Source organism: Hyperoodon ampullatus (genome assembly GCF_949752795.1).
Source record: "Hyperoodon ampullatus genome assembly, chromosome: 5".
In the NCBI taxonomy this organism is placed as follows: Eukaryota; Metazoa; Chordata; class Mammalia; order Artiodactyla; family Ziphiidae; genus Hyperoodon; species Hyperoodon ampullatus.
Genome location: NC_136918.1, coordinates 33,125,215 through 33,137,730, shown reverse-complemented (window position 1 = coordinate 33,137,730; position 12,516 = coordinate 33,125,215). Strand labels below are relative to the sequence as shown.

General features: G+C 47.1%; 1 protein-coding gene across 6 annotated transcripts in view; it reads right to left on the bottom strand.

The window, feature by feature from the left end:
- KALRN (kalirin RhoGEF kinase) overlaps positions 1-12,516 on the bottom strand; it is a gene marked incomplete at both ends in the record, with an annotated part of 640,695 nt that overhangs the window by 42,022 nt on the left and 586,157 nt on the right. For all 6 annotated transcript variants that reach the window (XM_079705108.1, XM_079705114.1, XM_079705113.1 and 3 more), the window contains 9 exons: positions 38-209; positions 581-766; positions 3,877-3,954; positions 4,822-4,872; positions 5,641-5,733; positions 6,588-6,674; positions 6,997-7,066; positions 7,248-7,351; positions 9,203-9,269. In XM_079705108.1, the coding sequence (XP_079561234.1) occupies positions 38-209; positions 581-766; positions 3,877-3,954; positions 4,822-4,872; positions 5,641-5,733; positions 6,588-6,674; positions 6,997-7,066; positions 7,248-7,351; positions 9,203-9,269 (908 nt within the window). The remainder of the gene's footprint in view (positions 1-37; positions 210-580; positions 767-3,876; positions 3,955-4,821; positions 4,873-5,640; positions 5,734-6,587; positions 6,675-6,996; positions 7,067-7,247; positions 7,352-9,202; positions 9,270-12,516) is intronic.

Below are 12,516 nucleotides of genomic sequence, written 5' to 3'. Positions count from 1 at the left end.
GAAAATGGCCCAGCAAGAAGCCAGACCCAGTACTCACCATTTAAGAAGTCGCGCTGTGTTTCTAAGACTTGATTGATGTCCTGCACCCAGGCCTGCTGGATATCGGCGTTGGCGGCTTGCAGGACAACCCTCTCCGAAGTCTCCCTGTTCATGAGTGCAAACTTGCAGGGGTCATTGTCCACGTTCTCCTCCAGGACCAAGTAATTCATCTGGAAGAAACCAAGGTGATCCGTTCCATACTAAGCAGTTTAAAAAAATCAACAACATATTACAGTTCCTCAAAGTTTTTATTTCAGGAAATGTTTCTAAAAATGTGCCCTGAATCTAATAGCTTAAATACTTTGGTTTCTGTCTTTGAGTGAACGACATGATCTTGGAGAACCTGCAGGATCACGTTAGAGACTGGCACCGAGCCTGTCACTTTTTCCCATGGATAACCAACCTTCAATCCTGAAGGTTACTAGGCCGAAAGATCTTCAATGTTCTGGATCCTCACTCATGCCAGTGTCTCTGTCTTAGGGAAGTGGCTCCCCCAGTGTGACTCTTCTTTGCCCCTTCTCATCCCCACCTGGATCCTCACCTTGATGCTCCTTTTGAACATGTAGCCTGGGGTGAGGGATCCCTTCCTGAGCAGTTCACTGAAGATGACAATTTGCTCAAAGAGGAACACACGCCTCTCCTTGGTCCGCGACTGCATGCCGGCATCCAGCTCAATCACGTAGAATGTATCCTGCTGCAGCAGCTTGCCCTGAGCGGTCAGGGTGCCCTGACGGAAAGAAGGACTGGGGTGAAGTAAGTGAAAGACAGGGAGGTGACCACAACCCTCTAGGTCACAGAACCTCCCTCTGTGGGGACATGGACGACAGACCTGACAGCAAAAGCCTCAGGCTCTAGTAAGAGACTGAACCAGGGCCCACCCAGACATCTAGGGCAGACTGTGGCCACCTTCCCGTTCACACAGGGCCCTGGAGGGAAGGGAAAGAAAGCTACGGAACCACTAAGAAGCAGCTCCAGGAAAACACCAGAAAGAAGGTAAAATTATTAGCTAAAAAGATGTTTGGGAATTATGCTGGCCCTTCTTTTTTATTAAAAGGAGAACAGAAAGTAGATGATGCTGGAGCTGGAAGTGGCCTTTCTGTCCTCGGAGCTCTGAGAGGTGTGCCTGCCTGGCCCTTGCAGCCAGGACCTGGGGTGGTAGCTATGAACCTAGAACCAAGCTGGGGCCAAGGGAAGTGATGGAGGCCGGACCACAAAAAGAAATCAGATGAGTCAGGCTCCTCTCTTCTATTATTTCAGGATGGGGAAATTCTGAGGTCTTAGTCTCCTGCTACAGATCAGCAGGTACAGTTGAGATACTATCGACAGGTGCCTATATTTCAATGCCTCCAGTTGCCAGATCACTTGACACTCAGGGTAGGAGGTGGAGCCTATCTGGTTTGCCAGGTCTAACCAGATTTTCAGAAACATTGTCACATCTTCAAAGGGAATATGGCCTAACCCAGCAAGTCTTCACGGATGCTATTGCTTTTTCTACTGTTCTGCAACAAGAAGACACTGGCATCTGAGATAGTGGCCAGAGGGCTTCCTCTGAACTGTACTCTCAGGTGACAACTTTTGCCCTTTAGTGCAAATGTGGGCTATTCTCTGTATGTGACGCCTTGTTCCAAACATTACCCAACACACAGGCCATTTTCCTTTCATGTTCCTGAGAAACGCTGGCCCTCTGCTTGGATTGTGGTTCCTTACTGTCAAGGTCAGCAGCCAAACAGGCTTATCTCTACCCTGGTCCAAAGTTAATATTAAGCCAGTGACCAGCCCTAAAAGCTCTATTAATATTACATAAGAGCCTGACCCATGAGTTATAGCCCTGTCAATGCCAAAGGGAAAGCTAGAGGATTTAAAAGGGAGAGAATCTAAGGGAAGGGGCTAACTTCTCCCTGAGCCAAAGCCACGGACTTCAGAAGGAATGGAAGTACGTTCATGGTCCTTCCCAATTAGCTGAAGGAATGCAAAGCATATTCTCTAGGGCTTGATGAAAAAAGGAGATGGTGGTGCTCGATTTAAAAGAGAAAATAATTCCACCCTCCTGTGTGTGGCCTTCTGTGGACACACGAATATGCACAACACAGTTCCTGTGAAGTCTGACTTGGGTCAGAAGGTACATCAGATGCTGTTCCTCCTGTCAGTGGTCAGTTCCTCCAGAGACCAAGAGAAAGCCAAGTCAGACTCCTGCTCAGAAAAACACAGGGACATCAAGGATGAAGAGCAAAAGGAATTACTTTTGTTCAGAATAGGCTCAGATCTGGCATAATTCCAAGGGAACAGGTACAACGTCATGTAGCATGACTAAAGAAAGACTGTGTGAGAACTCGGGGTGAATTTCTGCTGCATGACCCTGCTTCTCGAATGCCTCATGTCTACTGTGGAGAACAAGAACCTGTGAAAAAATGAACAGCAGAAAGGACCCTCCACATAGTTCCTGGTCACAACAAATCAATGGAAATCAGACAGGGACACCAGGATGGGCGGCAAGGGCAAAAAGGACAGAAGAATTTGGCTCAAGACCATCATGAATCCAACTCATTAACCCAAACCTGAATATAGCATTTCCTAACTTTACTTGTATACCAGTCTGCCTTATGTCTATTTTATTCTAGTTTAGCCAGAGGAAAAAAATGAATAATGAAATCTTGCAGGATTACTGGGAAACAGGATTAGAAGATCCACATCTTTCTCTAAGGGGCTCAACAACAACTAAGCACCAGTCAATAAGTGCATCAGTTCCAGTTTTATCGTATTAATATTTAAAACAGATTATGTTTAGTTAGAAGTTTGGATATAAATTAATAACAGCCACTTATTAAGTTTAAACCTGGAAAGTCAATTTGCTCTTCTAAGGTTCACTGTTATGGGTTGAACTGAATCCCCTCTCCAATTTGGATGTTGAAGTCTTAACCCCCAGCACCTCAGATGCGACCTTATCAAAAGACAGAGCCTTTACAAAGGGAATCAAGTTAAAGAGAGGTCATTATGGTGAGCCTTAATCAAACATGATCGGTGTCTTTATAAAAAGGGGAAATTTGGACACAGAGATATGTACAGAAGGAAGGCGATGTGAAGATACAGGAAGAATGCCATGTGAACATGAAGACGGCCATCTACAAGCCAAGGAGGGAGGCCTGGACAGACCCTTTCCTCACAGCACTCAGAAGGAACCACCCTTGCCTACACTTTGATCTCGGACTTCTAACTTCTGAAAATGTGAGATGATAACATTTCTGTTGTTTAAGCCACCCAGTCTGTGGTACTTTGTTATGGCAGCCCTAGCACACTAGCATATTCGTTGAAATCCAAACCCTGGGTACATCTAGCTGTTTCTCCCAAGACTTGATTCTTCTTGTCAAAGAATAGAAATGTGCACTGTGATGTTTTAGAGCTTTAAACATTCATTTAGCTAAAAAGCCAGCCACTATGTAGACCTGTTTACTAGAACCAACCTCTCCAAAAAAAAGTGTTCCATTTTCCCTCTGGTTCTACTCTCGTCATGTAGTCCTGCTCTCCCTCACATTCCCGGCATTTCTCAAGCAAGCAAGGAAAGGGAAGAGGTCACTGGCAGGTCCATAGCTATAAAGAATTTGGGGTCTTTCCAAGCCCCTTGCAATCCTGACTGCAGCCTGGTCGACTTCCTCTGGCTGCCCTATCACTGGAGGTCCTAAATAGGTGCACCTTCCAGGCCTGTGATCCGGAGGGGCCCGGGCACAACGGCAAACGCGGTGAGGGAGAGAGGCAGAGAACATGCGCACAGGACTTCAAAGGGGAGCCTGGGCTCCTGCTGCCCTGAAGGGAGAGGGCTAGGAAGCCTTCTTAAGGGCTCACCTCAAAGCCCTGCAGGCGCCCCAGATTCATCATGTCGTTGCAGCGTTTTGGAACAAGGCACATTAACTCCACTGCTTTCTGTGGGAAAGAACAACCAGTCAGGACAGGGAGCAGCACCCCGGTCGGGGGCTCGGCAGTTCCACGCTGGAAGCCAGGGGCCTCCTGGGGGCTCCTTGATCCTAGGAAAGGACACTGGTCCCTGCTGTCCACTTCAGAGGAGGGAGGGCTTTCCTGTTCTAAGTTGGGGGCTGTTGGTCATCCGTGCAGGGGCTCCACGTGAATCAGTGACCACACGTGGGGAGGATGCTACCAGCCCACCCTTTTCCTAACCTTCCCACTTCTGTTTGTCCATTTGCTTTCCTTCATGCATTTTCTTTTTTCTCTTTGTGGCTCCCTGGCTGCCGAAGCAACAGCTTAGCTTCGCTTGTGAAATACTAGAGGTTTTAACCTAAAATAACCTGCCAGAATGGTCTGTAACCTCTCTGGCTTAAAATAATCCCCATGGTGACATTGTCTCTAAGGACTTCACTTAGGGAGTAATCCTCGGGGACGGGGGAGGGAGTGAAAATGGAATAATTTATATGTCAGCCTCAAATAGTACCTGGATTCATGGATAAAGCTGCACAATGAAACACCCGATCTCTGCAGGATGTTAGAGGGTTCAAATACCACCCTTTCGCACCACATGTCACCAGGAGCCACAAGGAGAACATGAGCGGGGCTAAGCTCTGGTCTGGCCCAGGACCGGATTCTCAAAAAACGTTCAATGTGCTCCTTAATACTCGCCACTCCACATCCTGCTGGGCAGCTGTCTGCAAGGGGCTCTTGCTGTCTGAGAGGAGCCAGCCTGGACTCTCCATCCTCCAGAGCCAATCTTTCCCCTTCAGGGGCAGACATCCAATACTGTCCCATAAGAGCCACCAGCATTACAAGCAGAAAACTCACCTCGATATCAGAACACTCCAAACCAGCCTTCTCGCTGTATCTCAGGAAGTCCTAGCAAGTGGGGGAAGCAGGGAGAGTGAAACCAGTTAGGAAAATAGAGCCCTATAAAAAACGTAGCATCGTAAAAACCAAGATGACACCCAGGAGACTTTCCTTCCCCACAGAGATGGCAATGCTTTGTAGTAGCTGAGATATGAAGCTGTGAGTCATGGTGGATGTAATCACACAGAGAAAACCCCTGGAATATTCAAAGATTCAAAGCTATGGGAAAAGGGTGGGAGGGGTGAAGGGGAGAGAAAGTGTGTGAACAGGGACAAAAGGGGAATGATGACAAGAAGGAAAGGGACAAAGGACTGTCAAATCTCTCATTTGCTTCATATTTCTGTAAGACAAGTCAAACTAAATGATTTTAAAAAGTAAAAAAATGATCAAATTTTAGGTTTTACTCATCTAAGGTTCCTAGGGCTTTGCCTTTCCTTTTCTTTCTCTGTGTATTCTACTCTGATTTTATGCTCTTATTATTTTTTAGCTTTTAAAGGTACCAGGTCAGTCAGTGATGGCAACAAAGTAAGAAAGTGATTTGGAAAAAAGAAAATCAAATAACCACCAACCTTAAGGAAGGAACAACAGGCATGCAATTTATTCAGGGGCAAAGCTGACACAAATAACCAGCCGGTAAAAGGTAAAAACCCACACATGCCCCCAACTAGTTCACAGGGAAAGTGTAGTGGAGACAGAACCTCGAGCTGACCCGCTCCCTAACTCAGAGCCTGATGAAGACCCTGCTCTGGCCCTGAGCGGGGCTCACAGCCCTCTTACCTTGAGGAGCAGCTGATATTTTGTTATTCTCTGAATGGGCTTGATAAGGAAGTCGCTAAGTGTCAGCCTTTGATTTATCTCCTGTTTCAACTCCTGGAACACAAGGGAGCTACATTAGGGGAAGAGGAACCAAAGGATTGGGGCGCTCTGGATAGGGCTTCAAAGGCAAGGACGGCTGGTCTTCGTGTTTGCCAATAAAGGTTTAGAATCTTCAAACCACGCAATGGGTAGAATTGCCTACACAACAGCTCATTTTGTTATTAACGACAAAGCACACCTCACCACCACCTTCTTACCTACCAAGCTCTGTCACACTCTGTGTCCTTACCCCAGCCCCAGGGACAAGCTGGCATGGGTGTTCTGTTCTCTCTCCCACTCCACGGCCAAGTCAGAAATGAAGGGCTTCCCCGGGGACACCACAAGCCTACGGGCTGGGCCCTCAACTCAGACCTGCAAACACTCAGGCAAGGGCTCTTTCCAGGTGATGGTGTTGCCTCTCCTCCGGCAAAATAAACACCTCCAGGTTGCGGCAGAACAAACACTTTGAGGTGCCTGCCGGGCCTCGGGGAACGGGAGCAGAGGCTACGTACAAGGTGCTGTGAGCACCTCCGGGAGGAGGGTCCTCAGCAAGCAGCCTCCAGGGCCCGGTGAGGAAGAGCGTGGGCGCAGTGGGCTCCAGGGTCACGGAAGGAGGACCGGAGCTTCTGCAGCGGGCTCTGCGTTACAGAGTCGTTCTGCCAGCGGGGGCTCTAAAAGCGGAGAGGAGCTGACGAGAACTTAGCCAAGAAGCTAACGGCTCTGTTGAGGCAGCCCTCCCTGTCCCGAGGGATGGACAGTGCCGTGAGGGGGCCACGCGCGGATGGATGGCGGCCGGTGTTTGTGAATGGGGCGGTCCCGGCCTGAGCGTCTTGCCCACACCGTGGTTCAGCCAAGCCCGAGCAGCTTACTTCAAAGTAGGCGTCGTACTCAGCGACGATGTACTCGGAGCGCGGCTTATTCTGGCAGTACCACACGTAGATGTGCAGCTTCCGCTCCTGCAAAGGCAGAGGGAAAGGCGCTCAGGCAGCTGTGCCTGGCGCTCCATCTCAGGGTGCTAAGCTGGTCTACGGGCGGAGAGACAAAGGACAAAGATGTGGCCCATGCTCTGGGGATGCACCAAGGAGGCTAAATATCAAGGACAGAAGAGTAAAACACAGCGGGCAAGAGCCCATCTTCCAAACTGCCAGGAAAGAGAGAAAAAACCCCAACAGCGCAGAGAGGGATGAGAAGGGAGAGCAGGGGACGGAAGGGACAGTAAAATGCATGCAAATGAGCCTGGTGGGAGGGGGAGCGGAGGGGCCGCAGGGCAACACTCACGTATTTAATAAAGAGCTGTGCCAGTCGGTCTTGCTCCTGGATACATTTTTCCAGTTCACCCAGGAAAACACTATAAAAGGATGGAGAGGAGAGAAGGAAGGCACATTCTTCAGAACTGTTTCATTTCTCAATGGTGAGATGAATGACACAAGACTCCCCCCAAACCCCACCCCTAAGGTCAGACACAGGCAGAGGACAGGAGAGTCCTGGATTCCAAGACCCCCTGATCCTCAGGGCAACGTAGCACTTACTCCTTATGCCAATCATAAATCTGGTGAATATTTCCAAACACGATTTTATCCTTTCCTCGCATGTCCTCAGGGACACCCTTTTCTTCTATTCTCTTCATGAAGCCCTGCGGGGCGGAGGCAATGGTGAGTAAAGCATTTTCACGAGGAGGCTTTCTGGGCCGAGCCCCACCCTGCAGCCCCGTGGAAGCCCCCCCTGCGTGTGAGGAGGAGGGCAAGGGCTTCTGTGGTTTCTCCGCACTCAACCAGGACTTCACCCTTGTGCAGAGGGACAGACAAAACTTCCGTGAAGTTCTGGGTCCCTTTCTTTGTCTCCAGCCCCCGTAAGAAAGCAGGACAAAGAAGAAATAGTTGCCTGTTCTTCTCCCATCTCCCAATCCAATTAATTACATCTTTAAAGGCTTAAAACTAGATGTGTTTGACCTAGAAATAAGTCTTAATATGTGAATACTTTAGATTCTGTAAAGTGCTATCATATAGAATCTTATCTCAGTTTTAAAATCAGGCTCTGAGGTTGTACCAGCATTTATCCCCATCGAAAGATGAGAAAGCCAGTGCATGGGGAATTATGTGATTTGTCTGTCACACCACTGATGTCTGACTTCCCTGGACCTCGGTCTGAAGATTCCCAAGCCTTCCACTTGCAGGCTGGACTGCTTATGGAGGCTGCTACACCGCTAGCTGCCCCCATCCCACCTTGGAAAAGAGGATAACTTTCCCCAAGTTAGAATTCAAGTCTTCTATATGCCAGGTTAGTCTGTGTATCCAAGGCTCAGGACAGGTAAATACGAACCCCTAAATCAGCAGACTGCATAGGATGGGGGCTTACAGACCCAATGTAAGGAACCAGCAGGTGATTCAGATATCAGGCATTCACTTTTTAGACTTCACATCCTGTCGTTTAAGATGACTAACAGCAGGGCTCTAAGGCATCTAAATTATCCATTTACTTTCTTAGACTTTTTCCTCCAAGTGTCTAAATCCCCCTAAAGTAAACCTCTATGGAGAGAGCTGTTTTATTTACTATCAAGTTGACTTTTAACTGTGGACCTGCCAATCTTGCCTTATTGGTGGTTTTTTCTTTGTCCTCTTGGTAGCAAACTAGGGGAACACAGAAGCCCCAAGGTTTCACTAAGAGTGACCTGCTTGACTTGCTTAGTGCCCATGGTGGCTCATAACTGTGAAGAATATATGTCTGTATATTATTGTATTTATGCTTAGAGATATATATATATAATATTTATACCTAGTATATATATTGGTTAGATACCAATGAAAAGCTCTGGAGACAATAACTTGGTCACCTAAAACAAGGTGAAATGGATTCAGGTCTAACTAAGAGGCTGCAACATTTGGGGCCCTACCCTCCTCTAAATCTCTTATAATATTTCAAGGGGAAAAGAAAAAAACTTACCTACATATTCTATTTGATCTACTACCATTTTTAGTTTCATCTCTACAAATACCCAGGGAGAGTAAAATACATACTGTCAAGTTAAATCACCATGGGGCCAGGACTTCCCTGGTGGCGCAGTGGTTAAGAATCCTCCTGCCAATGCAGGGGACATGGGTTCGATCCCTGGTCCAGGAAGATCCCACATGCCGCGGAGCAACTAAGCCCGTGTGCCACAACTACTGAGCCTGTGCTCTGGAGCCCACAAGCCACAACTACTGAGCCCACAAGCCACAACTACTGAAGCCCGCGCGCCTAGAGCCCGTGCTCTACAACAAGAGAAGCCACCGCAATGAGAAGCCCGCACACCGCAATGAAGAGCAGCCCCCGCTCGCCGCAACTAGAGAAAGCCCGCACGCAGCAACGAAGACCCAATGCAGCCAAAAAGTAAATAAAAATAAATAAACAAATAAACAAAACAAAACAAAAACACCACAGGGCCCAGGTAGGGTCCAATATGCCACTGGTTGGGTGACCACAGACCCGCCCTGAGCCATGTACTCACCTCTACCACAATCCCCAGATCCTTGACATAGTCTTTCTCTGTCTGTACCAGTTCATTCAGGACAAACCTGAGCAGGAGATTAAGAACAGTGAGGGTTCCTCTTCACTGTGAAGCAAGAAATCTTCACACTGAAGTTCACAGGAAAGTTACTTTGGCGTCTCTATGACAAGACCACCCAAACCCACGCTGGGCACCCTGGGGGAGGTGCTGGCTGGTGCCCTCTGGATGAGAGGCCCCCGCTACTGAAGAGCTGAGGGCACGGGGGCTGAGAAGGCTTTCCCAGATGGCAGCAACAGCCAGAAGAACAATGCTTACAACCCAGCATCTGTCTTCCTATTCCTTATGTTTCCTCCTCCCTCACCTATAACTGAATAGTTGTACAGACACAAGGCAGAAGGACTAACAGTCACTTGGGCAAAACTGAGTTATGAAAGCTTCGAAGCCAAGGGATCAGCATGAGGCTTTTCCTCCTTCATGTCAACTCTGTTCTTTGCTTAACAAGAAGAGAAAGACATTTGTCTGATAAGCAACCTTTGGGCCTCAGAGACACTGTCATCAAGTGAAGTGTTTGAGATACAGAAGCTACAATTATTCAGATAGGCGTCCATGGTAACTGGCCTGCAAAAATCCCCCATCAAGGCCAGAAAGATTCCCTAGTCACCCCTTTCAATGTGGCCACATCCCCATCCCCACCAGATGTGGGATTTAATCACTACGAGGACATTTACTTTCTTGGTTTCTTTCTTGTGAATGATTTCTTCCTCTTAGAACATTTGCTTTTGTGCCAGTTGCTTCATCTGGCTTTTCTCAAGCTTATGAGAAGGTAAGTACTATAAGCCCTAGTTTATGTAGATGGAAATACTGAGGCAGTATCGCCCAAGATGACAATGTGAGAAGCAGAGCTGGGATTTGAACCCAGCTGTACAAGAGTCCAAAGACTCTGCTCTTTCACTGTCGCCTGCTGCCTGGTTAAACTATTCAGACTGGCTCTATGGAGTCCCTGAGGCGTCAAACCCAAACACTTCTTTCTTCCTGTCCAGACCGTAAAGAGCTGGACATAAAACACGTATGGCTGTGCCCAGGGGCAGGGTAGATGTATGCAGCTTAATGGAGTCTGATTTGTATTATCTAAGTTTGAAAGAGTTTAGCCTGGAGCCATACAACTGCATTTTTGACCCGAGTGGCAGAAGGGATCAAGTTCTAGGATGTCAAAGAGGGGCCCCAGCCCAAGGGTAGTAGCCGTTCTGAACCCAGGAAGCAATTCCTCTGAAATTCTTGTCCATACAGCACAGAGAAGCCACCGAATCCCCAGGCCTAGAGCCTCAGGGCGATGGGGAACACAGGCTTCTTTATCAGCATGCCCAGCACTTCCAACCAGCTCCCTCTCTCTGATACACACAATTATGTGTTTCAGGCCACAGGAAGGAACTGGCAAGGCCAAATAAAAGCATTTAAATGTATCTTTAGCATGGTCCAAGTCACCACTTGGAAGAAAGTGGTAGAAGAAAAACCACAGGAAAGTTAGAGTGGGAATTTGGGGCTAGAAGGGCCTTCTGGAGATGAAGTCCAGCTCTCTGCCTCTGGGTGGTATTTCTATGCTAAGCTACCTGCTGACATTGAAGGGTGTCCTGGGCTTTCCAGCCTCTAGGGAAGAGGATTAGACTAGGTTCTGCCAGTGGACCTAGCATCTCCTCCCTTGAAGAGCTGATGAAAAACACTTGGAGAGATAATGACACATTAAAAGACATTCTGAAAAGGTACATAAAAGATTTATGCTACATGCATCTCAAGGCAGTACACAATCAATTGCCAAATAAACTGAACTGACAATAAAGCAATTTTTTTCATGTTCAGTTCTTATGAGTAAAGGTTATTTACAAAGTAAATGTTATTCTTTGGTCCTACTAAACTGCTTCCAGATCAGACCTACTTCTGACGTCTATCCTTCACAATGGTAGGGAATGGCTGGTCTTCCACAGAAAATCTCTTACAGCCTTTGCATTGGCTGTTGCCTGTGTCGAGAATACTTTTCCTCCATAGCTAAAGGCTAGTTCCTTACCTGCTTCTGGTCTATGCGCAGACCGCTTTGGTCAGAACCATTTAAAGCCGCAACATGGCCTCATCTATACTCCCGATCTCCCTTACCATTTTTTCTTTTTTCCAGCTTCTAACATACTACATGATTTATTTTAAATTTTGTTTATTGTACGATTTCTCCCATTAGAATGTAAACGTGTCACGAGAGCATGGACTTTTCTTTTGTTGTTATTGTTTGTTTTATTCACTGCTGTACGCCAAGCACTTGGTACATAACAGGTGCTCAACAAATATTTGTTGAATAAATGAGTGGCTAAAACTTGAAGACAATTAAGTCCATTCTTGGCTTTTTTCTTCTCCTGGACAAATAACTGTCTGTTTACATCTTCTCTCCATGGAGCTCTCATTAAACCTTTGGAGGGCTTACTGGATTGAGTCTCAATTCTCTATCCCCACTCCCAGCCTCCAGCTTCACATGGTGTTTACAATGAGACACCTACACATCCTCTCTTTCATCGTGACCATAAAGTATAGCAGAATAAGGGCAATATACAGTAAAAGGAATGACTCATTCTAATACCTGGATTTTCGGGACACTGCAGGATGTGGAAATATGTGGAGGAGGGTGAGAGAGTGAGAAGAGGGGGAAGAAATGAGTGAATTGGGTAAAAGAGGCAACAATCCTTTGCCTGTTGGAGCAAAATTAGACAATAACATGTCTGGAAGCAAGACAATGACTTAAATTACTGTTCATAGGCCCTTTTACAAGAGTAGAGATAAGCTTTGCCAAGGAACACCTGTTACCTTAAAGGTTACCTCCCTAATATAAGCTTTCACCTTCCTGATATAAGTTTTGCTTTGGCTTGACAAGACTGGAACATCAGCTCCAACCCTGCCTCATCTATGTAAAAACTGAAAAGCTAAGGAGAAGCAGCTTTGTAAAAGTCCTAAGAAACTTCCCTTTGGAGATGGTATTTCTTTACCTCTATTCTATTCTTGGGGTTCCCCTGAGCACCCATAAAGTTAAGGGGGTAAATATGGAACCACAGCGCTTACGTGACACTTGCTCATTTCCATTAGGAGGTGACACCCCTGCTCTGGGGCCAGGCCCTAGCTATGATGTTTCCTTGGTAACAGTTATAAATGGTCACTTCGTCTATCTGCGGGCAACAGAAGGACCTGGCCTCCTTTATTTTTGCTAATCTTCATGTCTATGACGAGGCTAAAGGAGTGACGAGTTCGAGGCAGAAGGGCAGGCTAATTAGCAACAGGGCGGG